Genomic DNA, 16,173 nt, shown 5'->3' on the forward strand with positions numbered 1-16,173 from the left:
ATGCCTCTGTAGTAGTGCCCATATTGTAATGCCCCTGTAGTAGTGCCAATATGGTAATGCCCCCATAGTAATGCCAATATGGTAATGCCCCTGTAGTAGTGCCCATATGGTAATGCCCCTGTAGTAGTGCCCATATGGTAATGCCCCTGTAGTGCCGCTTACAGAAAAAAAAACACATTACTTACCTTAAACCCCGCTCTGACGTCCACCAACGTCCAGTCTGGCCGGCTGTTCCTCGGAACTATGAGAGAGACATAATGACATCTCTCCCGTAGTGCCCGTGGGGAGAGCTGGAGGCTGGAGTTCAGAAGGGAACTCCAGCCTCCGACTAGCGCTGCAGGGAAGGAGCCGGGCGCCCGCTGGTAATAACATCTCAGCGGGCGTCCAGCTAGGAGCCCCCCTGCGGCGCCGGGCTGGAGGACACTGGCGGCGGGTGCAGCAGAGCACGTGCACCTCCAGCTCCCCTCCCTGGTTGCGGCCGTGACCTGTGTAATTCCCTGTGTCACACGCTACTGCTGTTCTACCTGATTACTATTATTATGATCATTTATTTATATGGCGCCACAAGTGTTCCGCAGCGCCTTACACAGTACATAAACCAATAGGTGACCAGTGACTTATAGTACAATACAATACAGGACATGGATAATATACATTGTTACATTAGCGACCATAACACCCAGATAAGCAACAGAACATAAGCACCAAGTGTTAGGTGCCCTAGTGGGGAGTATGAATGAAGTAGATGAAAGTAAAGTAAGGAGAAGCACAAGAGGGTAGAGGGCCCTGCTCGTAAGATATATAACAAATCTAAGAACTGACGAAGCTGCACCACGTGTGGCCTAAGCGTTACCAGTATTATTGTCTGAACCTGCACAGCGTACAGTGAGCGCAACGTTTCGTGTCTTGGGTCTTCTGTAATGAATGACGTATTTAAACATAATTTCACTACTAAACAACCAAACGGAACAATCCAATTATATTATAAAATATTTTATTGTTACATAAATAATGTACTGAAGATTAGCAGAGGGTAAGGCAGGCCAAAATATGACCGGGAGACAGTAAGTGATGCTAACATTTGTGCAAGTGCGTTTCATTGTCATATATATGCTGTAAAGAGCAAGTACACCTAAAATACATTGATCCAAAATTCACAATGTTATGTATAAAAGCATCCGTACAGAGTCCGATTTTACATGTACAAAACGGTGGAGTGAGATTTACAAAACCGTTGTGTGATATATTCACAATCACACATTTCACAGCAAACCCTGACGCGTTTCACTGCACAGCTCTCTCCCCACCCTTTGTGTTGAGGGGCAGAGAGCCCACTACATGGCATACGGGCACAGGACTGCATTGGGTCACGCTAATCATCCTCCACAACCGCTAAACAAATGCACAGATGCATCAATAGGATCATAACATCAAAATGAAAAAGCAATAATTGTCTGCACCTGCTCTGCAATTACACATTGCCCCGACGTTTCATCTCTGTGTAGGGACATTACATTTGGCGTGGGATCACTCACAGCTCATTGGACAATGCTCAATCATTTTCTGTCTCGGTTATATAATAAGCCACGTGTGGTCGCGCAAACCTACGTATCGGTTTATCTCACACAATTCAGTCAGTGCAAGACTCCATAAAACCTCATTGTATCTTAGTAGAAAAATAAGAGCCTACAGATTATATAAATTACATAGACATATACAGTGTCCTTCAAGGTATCAGCTTTGCTTGTCATTTTCTTCGGTTTGCAGATGTAATGTAATGGCTGCTACCACCAGTGAGGTGCAGTTGGGTCAGGGAGGCACACATGGAGATGAGTCTGAGTGCTGGGAGCCTGTCTCACCCCGTACTCACTGTAACTCTCCCCTCACTACACTAAGCTTCAGTGTCCATTGATTCTGCTACCTGAATCACTGTGTCTTATTTTGCTGCTGCTGACTGGGCATCGATCTCTAAACACTTACAGTGTACTTCCTGGTCACATGACACTCTCCTACCCGCATCACTGTGTCTTCTCTTGCTACTGCTGACTGAAGTTCGATCTCTAAACACTGCAGTGCCCTTCCAAGGTGTGCATTAGTGCTCAAGGCACGCCCCCCATACTCAGAGGCATGCCTCTATTAGCTCTCTTTCTGTGCAGCTTACTGCCCATGGTGTGGCCCCATCCCCAGCTCTGCAAGCAGTGTCTGACTATACAGAAGTGAGGCTGAGCCGTTGCTGTCTCATCTCTCGTCTCCCTGCAATCCCCGCGTGCTCCACAAAGCTGGTGAGTGTTAACTATAAAAATTACAAAGTGGATGTTTATAATTTATAAATATCTTCTTTGTACTATTCTAATCAGTTCTACATCAAATCTTAGGTATGACAGGGGAGGCTCTGCCTCCCCTGACTGCACGTTCCTGGCTGTCACTGCATTAAGACTCAGTATGTGACTAAAATGAAAACTGGCAATGAGCAAAGTACAGTAGGAACTCCTTAATATATAATATTCTATATAATATGTATAAAATATGTAACATTTAGAAACAGCTTTACACACTGGGTATCAGTCAGCCATGAAACTGTATCAGATGATGATACAATGGTTTCCGTACCATAATAAGTGTTACAATCCATAAGCCAGTGGCTAGCTGTCATATCTTGTCATTGTCAGTGTAAATCTCAGACTGTAAAGTGTCCCCCATTTTGTGGGATGAACCAATACCGCCCTATGACATAATGCCTCATGCCTCCGCGTCGCGGCTGATTCCTAGTCATGTGATTGGCTGGATTTGCCTGGCTCAGCCCGGAAAAAGTCTGTTCCCTCGGTACACACCGTAGGTAGGGGTCTAACACATCATGGTTTCGTCAGGGTAAACCCCTCTTATTCAGTCCAAATCTCAATCTTACAATGTTTATTTTCCAAAGAATTCAGGCTCCGGCTGCACCCTGGTGTATAGGATACGTAGGATTTGGTGCTTATTACTCTTTCACTTTATCTGGCGCCTAACATGATATACATGGCGGATATTATATCCTGAGCAAGCTTCAGGTCACATGGGATTCCTGGACTGCAATTTCCAAATGACGGCGGCCCAATTATAGTACAAGGGCGCAACGCACTATTGCGTAGTCACTATTTTTCGTCATGTAATGTGGGACTTTGCAGTAAGCATTGGGTGGTGCGTTAGGTCTTCTGCGCAGTCACATAGGAGCTTCGGTGCTAAGCACACAGGTTATGGAGAGAAAAAGCCTGGTCAGAAATAACCACCTTCCTACAGGTAGTCTTGGGCGCAGAAGGAACCGCTGTGAGAGACATTATGATGTGTAATGTAAGGCACACAGGGGGAGAGGTAGAGAGAGAAGTCGCAAAGTAACCAATCAGCATCTAGCAGTTATTTATCTAGCACAGTTTTTGAAATGACGGTTAGATGCTGATTGGTTGCTGTTCCACCTTCTCTCTCTCCAAGCTTTGATAAATCTCCCCCATTATCTTCTAGTCTGCTCAACGATACATTAGAGATGATAAGGATTCCGTAATCATTGTGGTCACTGGCATCAGAACGCTGGGAGCCAGGGTCTTCTCAGGGAATGCAGAGTATTAAGATAGCTGAGAAGCTTTGAGACTGTTCCTTCAAATACTTGGTTGAAGTTCTTGTTGTACCGCAATACGGAGGCTCATTTTAGCGTCACAGGTTAGGTCATTATGTACATGTTCAGTAGCAGTATAAATGGCACGTACTTAATGTAAGTATGTAAAGCAGGTATAGGGATGACGGGGCAAACGGGACAGGAGATCACCGATGCCCACTCCGAGAAGCCTGTAGCCTACATAACATTCTTGGTGTGCTCAGATCCCCCGTTGGATACACTGTAGCCTCGCTCATAGATAGTGGAAGCCATATCATGCCCCATGGCATCTTGGCTTTACGTTACAGTGGCACCTCGTCTTCACTGTGCTCGGGAAACACCTGAAAGTCCCTCAGGATCTGCGACACGTTCTCTGATCCCTGACCGGAAAGGTCGTCTAGCTCGGAGTCTGGCGTCACTTCCGGCGTGGCTAGGATGGTGGGCTCGTCGGGGAGCATGGAAGGGTCGGGAGATGGAGGAGCCTTGGGAACCGTTCTCTGGGAATTCTTGTGAGACAGGGAGCGGCTGGCATCACGGAAGCTAGCAAATGGGGGGCGCAGACGGACGCCTGACTGGGCAGTGCCCTCTATGGCCTTTTGCAGCTGATGGAAAAAAAGAGACATACATTATTAATTAAAGTTCCTACAGACGATTTGTATTTGCTACTTGTATATCAGTATTCATACCTGATAAATGTGCATTGTATTCTGGATATATACCCAATGCTGTCTGTCCACTATAATGGTATTACAAGTCATTGAGTAGTGTTATATAAAGCACAAGGGCGCAGGCCCATAAACTAAGTGCTTCCATACAGGACAAATAACATCATTATTATATTACAGCAGGGGGCACGTTATTCCCTTTATTACCAAATTATTCTATAACAAAACCTTAATGATGACATCACAACTCACCGATTATAAGTCACAATCAAAACTCATCATTTATACTGAACTAAACAGACCCTATATTAGTTTCATTGTGCTGTAAATTAATATACATTGCCGCACTGACCTAAAATTCCTTTCTCCTGGCTGTGGTCCTCCTACATACTGTATATAAATATTATTATGATCATCCTCATCCTTCATTCATATACAGTAGCTCCGCAGCGCTTTACAGAGGATGTTTATTCAGCCACAACAAACCTCGCACCAATGGGTCACGTCGTCCCAATCATACTTGCAGGCTATAACCCACTCCCCCAGGAGGTGCTGGTGTCAGAAGTGGGAGGTGCGTCATTGTAACATTGGGGCCATTGGACCACACGGGAAGCAGGGTCAGTGTACGTTATGTTGCCAGATTAGTTGTAGGTGTTTCAGCCCCACATAAGCTAAGTGCGTGTGCCGGTAATATATATGAACAATGTGCAGTGATTTGCATAAACATAAAATATACAATAGATGCTGGATATAATCAGCCTGTTGTGTGTATAACACCTTATACTGTAACAAGGAGAACCTGATTCTTGAGGAAGTAAATGCTGATTTTTTTTTTCTATTATAGCTACAGATAAGGAAGGGCTCAGGCAGAGGGAATGTGGCCTAAGGTGCCATAGCAGTGGTGGATTGACCACTAGGCACATGAGGCATGTGTCTAGGGGCGCCACCTGCTGGGATGGCACACAATTCTGCTTACCTGCGTCAAAGCCGGTGATGCTTTTTTTTATGCAGCACCAGTGGTGGGAGGAGAGGCTGCCATGAGGGAATGGGTATGTAATGCTGGCGGTCGGGATGTCTCCTGCCACAATACCAACAGTGGCATCCTGATGGTTGGTATACCGACAGGGGCCAGTTAAGTATACTTACCCTCCTCCTTCTGCCCTTAACCCTCCCTTCTTGTAGCCTAACCCTAACCCTCCGCACCCCGCACCCTAACCCTCCCTGTTAGTGCCTAAACTTAAGTTACCCCCTTCGAGCCTAAACCTAACCCCCCTGCCTTAGTGCCTAACGGCCCCCATACATCAGCAATTGATTCCAGCAATTGTGCAATTTGCAATCAATTGTGTATAAAAATCTTTCCCTTTTTCAATCGATTGCAGAATTGCTGCAATCAATTGCTGATGTATGGGGACCTTAACCCTAACCGGCCCCCCAGTGATGTCTAACCCTCCCCCCTAGGGGTGACTAATCCTAATCTCCCCCCCAAGACCTAACACTAACCCATACTTGCCTACTCACTCGAGACCTGTGGGAGGCTCCCGATTTTTCGTAGTGAAGTGGGCAAAATAGGGAGAATTTTCATTTGGATCGGCGAGTTGGCTAGTAGGGGGCGTGGTCTAATGACATCATTTGGGGTTTGCTGTATTTTACCGCAAGGGGACGAGGCTTAATGACGCAGATTGTCTGGCGTCACCGCCACCCACCAGTATCTCATCTCTGACCAACTCCCGCAGAGGTAAATATTAAAGTCGGCAAGTATGTGCTAACCCCGCTAACTTACCTAAACCTAATCCTACCCTTCCCCCACGGCTAATGTTAAGGGTGCTCCGGCTTACCTTTGTTCGGGCACACGTCCTCCTGGATTCCGGCGTCGGGATGAAGATAGGCGTCGGTATTTCGATGCCTATTTTAACTCCATTGTCGGGACTCCAGCGTCGGGATTTAGACCGACGGCCGGTCTCATAATTACATCCCGTTGCGAGGGGGGTTCGACAATAATGTAGCGCCTAGGGGCGGCCTGAGCCGTAAGTCTGCCTCTGGGCAACAGGATGATAACACCAGACCTAGCTAATACCTGGAAATTCCATGTTCTATGTCCCAAAGGCCAAATTCATGTAGACTTCATGGTACAACATAAAATTAAGTGACAACAGTTTATTTAATTATGTCCTAGTGTGGAAAAGAACAAGTACAGTTATTATATAAGACATAGGTCTCATGAGCTGGGCGGTATTTGTAACCAGTGATGGCTCCAGAGAAATTTAAATAGGGGCGGGCCACACCAACTGCCACTCCAAACGCTGCCAAACACTACCAGCCGCACCGCAGCCCCACCCCTGGAGCCGCCGCTGTCTGTAACTGTGTTTACGTTCCGAGTCTCTGTTACTGGTCTCGGTGTCACTGCTGTTCCACTCACCTCTTTCAGGGCTATGACTCCTCTCAGCTTCCCCCCGCTGGTGACATAGACCTGGCTCAGACCCAGGAGTGAGAAGAGAGTGTGAGTCTGTAGGGGAGAAGGACAGGGCATAAGACTTCTCATGACAGAAAGTACCCCCAAAAAAGGTTCAATACTTTATAGAGGATAGCGGTCTGTCTCATCTTACCGTTATCTGATTGTCAGAAAAGAGTGTAAGCAGAAAAAAAAAAAACACAACATGTTGTTCAATGCATACTGCCATATATCTGTGGATGTCTGTACCACCTCACAAGTAATTGGCCAAAATGTGGTCAGCGGTTTTATTGTACTACCTCATTTACCTGTATAAACATGAAACTTTAAATATAGACAACCAGATAAGTCCCCCCGGCATACTGCGCCTTTAGCCTCCGGGGACACATCTCGGTCTGTAATCGCTATTGCATTCGCATTTGCGTTCCTTGCTGAATCAGGCCCTCTGTCCATATTCGGATACCTGATCCGGCAGAAGCCAGTTTGTTTCTTTGGCACCTGTGCAGTATTCTGTAGTCCACGAGATTCATGCACACTGCCCCATATGTGAGACTTAGGGGTACATTTACTAAAGGGAGTGTTTTTAGAAGTGAGTTTTAGAAGCGGAGATGTTGCCCATGGCAACCAATCAGATTCTACTAAACATTTAACTAGCACCTTCTAGAAGATAATAGCTAGAACCTGATTGGTTGATATGGGTAACATCTCTTATAAAACTCACTTCTAAAAACTCTCACTTTAGTACATGTACCCCTTAGATTCCGCCCCAATGACTGGATGTCACTTACAGGGGACACTCACATGTCTGCTATCTGCCTGGGCCGTGTTCCAGGTAACGCTGAGCAATGAGCACGTGACGCACCTTATGGAGTGACGTCCTCTCCACCAGCTGGAATGGTGATGGGTCTATTAGGCAGCTGTCAAATGAGGCCTTCTTCCCCAGCTCCTGCTGCTCCCAGACTGCGCTCTGTAAATGTCAAAGCTGTATAAATGATCTGTTCTGCCATTACCCTGCAGGGCATTACACAGTGCCAAACAGCGGCCTTGCAGCGCAGAAGCACAGGGGGAACGGCCATGAGTCTTAACTGGCGCAAGTGTGTCTAGATTTTCCCATCTTCCACAAGCAAGATGAGCGTACTTAGCAGGGCATACAGTGGCGGGAGCATGCTGCAAGTGGGGCACACAGTAGAGGTGGCACGGGTGGCACGCAGTGAAGTTGGCACACAGTAGAGGTGGTATGCAGTGGAGGAGGCACACAGTGAGTGGGGTACACAGCAGAGGGGGCATACAGTGGATGGGACACATAGTGAAGGGTGCGGCACACAGCAATGGAGAGCACACAGCTGAGGGGGCACACAGTGAGTGGGGTACACAGCAGAGGGGGCATGCAGCGGATGGGGCACACAACAAAGGGGGCACACAGCGGATGGGGCATGCAGCGACTGGGGTGTGCAGAGATGGGGTCACACAGCGGATGGAGCAGTTGGTGGAGGGGCAAACACAGTGGAGGGAGCACGCAGCAGAGGGGTTTCCGAGAACTCTCCACTGCTCTGAGGTCTCCTGAAGTGAAAGTGTCTATTGTATTGTATCATATTGTTACATGTCTCATGCACAAGAGCCAGCTCTGTAGGGTCCTGGGTAAGACCCTCCAACATGACCCCGTCCACCATGTACAAAACTCCCCGCACATGGAATTCCCACTTCATTTATAATTGCAGTCACCTGTGTTATACTAATTAATGGAGGAGAAGGCTGCTTAGACACAGGTGACTACAATCATGAATTAAGTGATCAGTTCAAGAGCGTAGAATTGTGTGCCTAGAGGGGAGGGGTCATATTGGATGCCATTTCTCAGTCATTGGGCGGGGGGTACCCCAAATCACATTGAAAAGTTGGCTCCAATGGTTTATTGGAGGGGAATTCAAACCCCAAAACTAATTCAATTCCCCCCATGGAGTTTCAGACTGTGAGGACACCGCTAATACTCCATTGTCTGCACAGGCTCATGGTCTGGAAGAATGTTCCCAACTACAATTACTGTCAGAGGAGCTCCATTATCATGGAAACAACTTTCTTCTCCCGGTACCGTGTTGCTGTCCATCAGCACCGACCATACGTGTCCCTTCGTGTCTCACTCATAGCAATTTATCTACTGCTGTCTCCCATCCCTACAGCCTCTCACCTCCTCTGGTGTCATCGTGTCCTCAGGTTCCAATTCCTGCGGGGAGACAAGAAGTTACCGTCCTGTGACTTCACGTGAATCCCTCTCATGCAGACTGTGGGGTTTGTACAATTCGCGATCATCGGCAGCTTTGGCTGATAATTTTACATTGGCAATAGGAATAAACCAGCACAGTTCATCATTTGTTCCTAGTGCCCTTTTATAACTATTAGTCACAGCTGCCGATGACCAGCGACTTTGACAAACCGCGTCTTGGTAAATCTAGCCCACTGCACCTATCTGACACCAGCAACACAACTCTGCGCACCTGTGGGGGGTCTTTGGGTTTGGCATCCTCAGTACGGAAGATTCTTGCAAAAGAAGATCGAAACCTCTGACAGCAACTGGCTGAAATGTGACGTTTACAATTAATACATCTAATGAGGAGAGATGCAAATTACATAAATACATAGATAAAAAAATACATAAGAAATATCATTAAATGCATTAGTGCTTACTTTGGGTACAATTCAATCTGGCACAATGAGTAAAAATGTTTGTTAGTGCAAATATAGTGTCCCCCTATTACACCCAAATTGTCACTTCTATGCTACCCAAAATTTAACTGCACCCTGCATAAAACCTCTGGGGTTTGGCGAGTGACAAACTAACAATCTGGCATCCAATGTTCCGCAGTTAATTGTCAGTACGGTATGCAGTCGGGAATCTGGTGGACCTAATTCCGACAGCCAGCTTCCGACTGTCATATCCCGGCAAGGGTCTAAAGACAGGTGTCGATATGCCGACGACTGTCATTAGACATATGCCGGGAGCCCGACGCCGGCATCCCGATGGAAGGGACGCCGGGCGCCGAGAGCGGATAGCCGCGCAGGGGGGGGGGCTTAGGGTCATGCACCCCTCCCCGGGAGGTTAGGTTTAGGCTAGGGGAAGGGAGGGTTAGATTTAGGCACCCCCGGGGGGGACTTAGGGTTAGGCACCCCCCAGGGGACTTAGGTTTAAGCGGCGGGGAAGGGGGGGTTAGGTTTAGGCACTTAGAGGGGGGATTAGGGTGAGGCACTGGGGGGGAAGGGAAGGTTAGGGTTAGGCACCCCTAAGGGAGGGTTAGGGTTAGGGGGTAGAAATAGTTTTTCTGGTACCCCTGATTTCCATGATGACCCCAATGCTCAGGATTGTACATAGCATAATGGCCGTGTCATCTCCCAAATGCAGCATTACTTAACCTGAGCAATCCTGGGCCCCTGCCTAGCTGTACTAACACTGTGTAACTTGTAGCCAAGCCGGAGACCTGTGACTGCACTTATTAGTGGAAGTGTTATAAGGGAGCTGGCGCCAGTACTGCGCCATGAAGAAGCCATTACCAGCCATTGCGGCGTTCCTTGTGGTGTGACGGGATCACAGTAATGACATCTCTATATGATGGGACTGATATGCAATGTGGCATTTCTGACCTGATTCTCACCCACACACTGATTTTCACGTATTGAGCAATTATTTGTAACTTTGCAAACTTTTCTGAAAACCGCGACGGCACAAGCTTTACACCGTTACTAAACAAATAAATACCTGGTTGTGGTGCGGTCGTCGCCTCCTCCGCTGATCTATGTGGGGTGATGGGGCCGTTGCATTCCTCAAGCTGCAGTAAAGAGTCACATAGAGAAATTGGTCTTTCTGGGTATTTTCTTATAGCGGCAAATCGCTTGTTATAGTATTATTGCTGTCTGCCCTGCCTGTTACTGCAGTATTATTGCTGTCTGCCCTGCCTGTTACTACAGTATTATTGCTGACTGCCCTGCCTGTTGCTACAGTATTATTGCTGACTGCCCTGCCTGTTGCTATAGTATTATTGCTGTCTGCCCTGCCTGTTGCTATAGTATTATTGCTGTCTGTCCTGCCCCTTGCCATAGTATTATTGTTGTCTGCCCTGCCCCTTGCCATAGTATTATTGCTCTCTGCCCTGCCTGTTGCTATAGTATTATTGCTCTCTGCCCTGCCCCTTGCCATAGTATTATTGTTGTCTGCCCTGCCTGTTACTACAGTATTATTGCTGTCTGCCCTGCCTGTTACTACAGTATTATTGCTGTCTGCCCTGCCTGTTACTACAGTATTATTTTTGTCTGCCCTGCCCCTTGCCATAGTATTATTGCTCTCTGCCCTGCCTGTTGCTATAGTATTATTGCTCTCTGCCCTGCCTGTTACTACAGTATTATTGCTGTCTGTCCTGCCTGTTACTACAGTATTATTGTTGTCTGCCCTGCCCCTTGCCATAGTATTATTGCTCTCTGTCCTGCCTGTTGTTATAGTTTTATTGCTGTCTGCCCTGCCTGTTACTACAGTATTATTGCTGTCTGCCCTGCCTGTTGCTATAGTAGTATTGCTCTCTGCCCTGCCTGTTACTACAGTATTATTGCTCTCTGCCCTGCCTGTTACTACAGTATTATTGCTGTCTGCCCTGCCTGTTACTACAGTATTATTGTTGTCTGCCCTGCCCCTTGCCATAGTATTATTGCTCTCTGTCCTGCCTGTTGTTATAGTTTTATTGCTGTCTGCCCTGCCTGTTACTACAGTATTATTGCTGTCTGCCCTGCCTGTTGCTATAGTAGTATTGCTCTCTGCCCTGCCTGTTGCTATAGTATTATTGCTCTCTGCCCTGCCTGTTACTACAGTATTATTGCTGTCTGTCCTGCCTGTTACTACAGTATTATTGTTGTCTGCCCTGCCCCTTGCCATAGTATTATTGCTCTCTGTCCTGCCTGTTGTTATAGTTTTATTGCTGTCTGCCCTGCCTGTTGCTATAGTATTATTGCTGTCTGCCCTGCCTGTTGTTATAGTATTATTGCTGTCTGCCCTGCCTGTTACTACAGTATTATTGCTGTCTGCCCTGCCTGTTACTACAGTATTATTGTTGTCTGCCCTGCCCCTTGCCATAGTATTATTGCTCTCTGTCCTGCCTGTTGCTATAGTATTATTGCTGTCTGCCCTGCCTGTTGTTATAGTTTTATTGCTCTCTGCCCTGCCTGTTACTACAGTATTATTGCTGTCTGCCCTGCCTGTTACTATAGTATTATTGCTGTCTGCCCTGCCCCTTGCCATAGTATTATTGCTCTCTGCCCTGCCTGTTACTACAGTATTATTGCTGTCTGCCCTGCCTGTTACTACAGTATTATTGCTGACTGCCCTGCCTGTTACTATAGTTATATTGCTCTCTGCCCTGCCTGTTACTACAGTATTATTGCTGTCTGCCCTGCCTGTCGCTATAGTATTATTGCTGACTGCCCTGCCTGTTACTATAGTTATATTGCTCTCTGCCCTGCCTGTTACTACAGTATTATTGCTGTCTGCCCTGCATGTTGCTATAGTATTATTGCTCTCTGCCCTGCCTGTTGCTATAGTATTATTGCTGTCTGCCCTGCCCCTTGCCATAGTATTATTGTTGTCTGCCCTGCCTGTTACTACAGTATTATTGCTCTCTGCCCTGCCTGTTACCAGTGGCAGGCTGGGCCGGGGGGCAGGGTGCCATGTGCCCCCCGGGCAGCGGGCCGTCTGTGTCACTGTAACACAGATTGCACCGCGTGTGTAGCGCTGACCGGACAGAGTTCGGTCAGCGCTACACAAGTGACAAACACACAGCCGCCGGCTGCAGCAGCTGTGTGTTTGTTGTGAGCAGCAGCCAATGAGAGTCTGACAGACTCTCATCGGCTGCTGCTCCCACTGCCAGAGCCGGACACTCCCATGACGCGTCACTCCCATAATGCAAAGCGTCGGACGGAGGAGCTGATCTCGGCGGCGGCACCAGGAGCAGGAGCGGGTGTCAGGTAAGTGGGTTTTTTTTAATGTTATGTGTGTCTACTGCGGGGGTCTGGCACTATAAGGAAGAGACCACTACTGGGGGCACTACAAAGGGGGGGACTACTACTACTGGGGCGCTACAAGGGGGGGAGGACTACTACTACTGGGGGCACTACAAGGAGGGGGGAATACTACTACTGGGGGCGCTACAAGGGGGGGGGACTACTACTACTGGGGGCACTACAAGGAGGGGGGAATACTACTACTGGTGGCACTACAAAGGGGGGACTACTATTACTGGGGGCACTACAAGGGGGGGGACTACTACTACTGGGGGCACTACAAGGGGGGTACTACTACTGGGGGCACTATAAGGAGGAGACCACTACTGGGGGCACTACAAAGGGGGGGACTACTACTACTGGGGCGCTACAAGGGGGGGAGGACTACTACTACAGGGGCGCTACAAGGGGGGGAGGACTACTACTACTGGGGGCACTACAAGGAGGGGGGAATACTACTACTGGGGGCGCTACAAGGGGGGGGACTACTACAACTGGGGGCACTACAAGGAGGGGGGAATACTACTACTGGTGGCACTACAAGGGGGGGACTACTACTACTGGGGGCACTACAAGGGGGGGACTACTACTGGGGGTACTACAAGGGGGGTACTACTACTGGGGGGGACTACTACAAGGGGACTACTACTAGGGGCATTGCATAGGGGGGAGGGGACTACTACTAGGGGCACTACATAGGGGGGAGGGGATTACCACTGGGGGCACTGCATCGAGGGATCACTGCTGGGGGCTCTATATAAAGGGCAATAGTGGGGGTATTGCATAGGGGGAAGACTACAACTGGGGCCACTATTTAAGGGGCACTGCATAAGGATTACCACTACTGGGGGCACTATATAAGGGGCTTACTACTGGGGTCACAAGGGGCACTGCATAGGGGGGATCACTACTGGGGGCACTACTCGAGGCCTGCATAAAGGTGTCCTCTCCAGAGGGGGGGGGCGCCGTAGCACGCAGGTTCTTTCGGGCACCCTGGCTACACGCTACTCCTCTGCCAGGGCCGCCTGCATGCATTTGCCCCCCAGGCTAAAAGTTGCCAGCCAGCCCCTGCCTGTTACTATAGTTATATTGCTCTCTGTCCTGCCTGCTGCTATAGTATTATTGCTGTCTGCCCTGTCTGATGCTATAGTATTATTGCTCTCTGCCCTGCCTGTTGCTATAGTTATATTACTCTCTGCCCTGCCTGTTACTATAGTTATATTGCTGTCTGCCCTGCCTGTTGCTATAGTTATATTGCTCTCTGTCCTTCCTGTTGCTATAGTTATATCGCTGTCTGCCCTGCCTGTTACTATAGTCATATTGCTCTCTGTCCTGCCTGCTACTATAGTATTATTGCTCTCTGCCCTGCCTGTTGCTATAGTTATATTACTCTCTGCCCTGCCTGTTACTATAGTTATATTGCTGTCTGCCCTGCCTGTTGCTATAGTTATATTGCTCTCTGTCCTTCCTGTTGCTATAGTTATATCGCTGTCTGCCCTGCCTGTTACTATAGTCATATTGCTCTCTGTCCTGCCTGCTACTATAGTTATATTGCTCTCTGCCCTGCCTGTTACTATAGTTATATTGCTTTCTGCCCTGCCTGTTACTATAGTTATATTGCTCTCTGCCCTGCCTGTTACTATAGTTATATTGCTCTCTGCCCTGCCTGTTACTATAGTTATATTGCTTTCTGCCCTTCCTGTTACTATAGTTATATTGCTCTCTGCCCTTCCTGTTGCTATAGTTATATTGTTCGCTGCCCTGCCTGTGACTAGAGTTATATTGTTCTCTGCCCTGCCTGTTACTATAGTTATATTGTTCGCTGCCCTGCCTGTGACTAGAGTTATATTGCTCTCTGTCATGCATGTTGCTATAGTTATATTGCTTTCTGCCCTGCCTGTTACTATAGTTATAATGCTCTCTGCCCTGCCTGTTACTACAGTTATATTGCTGTCTGCCCTGCCTCTTGCTATAGTATTATTGCTGTCTGCCCTGCCTGTTACTATAGTTATATCGCTCTCTGCCCTGCCTGTTGCTATAGTTATATTGCTCTCTGCCCTGCCTGTTACTATAGTTATATTGCTCTCTGTCCTGCCTGTTACTATGGTTATATTGGCTCTGCCATGCATGTTGCTATAGTTATATTGCTCTCTGCCCTGCCTGCTACTATAGTTATATCGCTCTCTGCCCTGCCTGTTACTATAGTTATATTGCTCTCTGCCCTTCCTGTTATTATAGTTATATTGCTCTCTGCCCTGCCTGTTACTATAGTTATATTGCTCTCTGCCCTTCCTGTTATTATAGTTATATTGCTCTCTGCCCTTCCTGTTACTATAGTTATATCGCTCTCTGCCCTGCCTGTTACTATAGTTATATTGCTCTCTGCCCTGCCTGTTACTATAGTTATATCGCTCTCTGCCCTGCCTGTTACTATAGTTATATCGCTCTCTGCCCTGCCTGTTATTATAGTTATATTGCTCTCTGCCCTTCCTGTTACTATAGTTATATTGCTCTCTGCCCTGCCTGTTACTATAGTTATATTGCTCTCTGCCCTTCCTGTTACTATAGTTATATTTCTCTCTGCCCTTCCTGTTACTATAATTATATTGCTCTCTGCCCTTCCTGTTACTATAGTTATATTTCTCTCTGCCCTTCCTGTTACTATAGTTATATTGCTCTCTGCCCTGCCTGTTACTATAGTTATATTGCTCTCTGCCCTGCCTGTTACTATAGTTATATTGCTCTCTGCCCTGCATGTTATTATAGTTATATTGCTCTCTGCCCTTCCTGTTCTAATCTGCCTTTTCATTTTAATTTCAGTGTTGTTGTTGCCGCTGTACTGAGGAATAGTCGGGAGACTTATAAACACACAGTGGTAATTATCATATATTGATCCCCATATGTCACTGATGTCTGTTTATCAGATGCTGCAGTCAGAGCCTCTTAGTTATTCCACTTATCAGCTACTCGCCCGGGATGACAGTACTATTTATGCTTAGCAAGTAAAACCATTATTGTACATTATTAAATATGGAGAAGGGAAGATCCTGCACCAAACTCAAACATATAGCACACGGCAATAATCAGTCAATATGTACCAACAATACTGTTACAGCATGAAGTGGCTCATTACCCAGTGTTACGTACTCAGTGTTGCTGGTGCTCCCCAGGGCTAATGTTTCTAGGCTATACGAGTAGGTTATGACAAGAAAGTAAAACAAAGGAAGTAACATCTTTTTGAGGGATCTCTTATTTGTAATTTTGTTTCAAATATTATTTTTATTAGGTATACATTATAATAGAAAAGTGAAAAATATTATAATCGTCTTTCTGGTGATCAAAAAGACACACAGAGGCCTTATCAGTATCCTCCTTAAAAAAACAAAAAACAAAACAATTAAGCA

The 16,173-nt window shown here is 47.1% G+C and overlaps 1 protein-coding gene across 3 annotated transcripts in view; it reads right to left on the minus strand.

Annotated features, from left to right (window-relative positions):
* Window positions 1-977: 977 nt before the first annotated feature.
* The window catches only part of CLCN1 (chloride voltage-gated channel 1), a 257,489-nt gene continuing 242,293 nt past the window's right edge, over window positions 978-16,173 (minus strand). For all 3 annotated transcript variants that reach the window (XM_088479387.1, XM_088479388.1, XM_088479386.1), the window contains 6 exons: window positions 10,485-10,554; window positions 9,229-9,308; window positions 8,922-8,957; window positions 7,602-7,706; window positions 6,707-6,793; window positions 978-4,227 (listed from right to left, as the gene is read on the minus strand). In XM_088479387.1, the coding sequence (XP_088335513.1) occupies window positions 3,928-4,227; window positions 6,707-6,793; window positions 7,602-7,706; window positions 8,922-8,957; window positions 9,229-9,308; window positions 10,485-10,554 (678 nt within the window). In that variant the 3' untranslated portion in view covers window positions 978-3,927. The remainder of the gene's footprint in view (window positions 4,228-6,706; window positions 6,794-7,601; window positions 7,707-8,921; window positions 8,958-9,228; window positions 9,309-10,484; window positions 10,555-16,173) is intronic.

The sequence above is a fragment of the Taudactylus pleione genome, unplaced genomic scaffold, assembly GCF_031769625.1.
Source record: "Taudactylus pleione unplaced genomic scaffold, aTauple2 ptg000231l, whole genome shotgun sequence".
In the NCBI taxonomy this organism is placed as follows: Eukaryota; Metazoa; Chordata; class Amphibia; order Anura; family Myobatrachidae; genus Taudactylus; species Taudactylus pleione.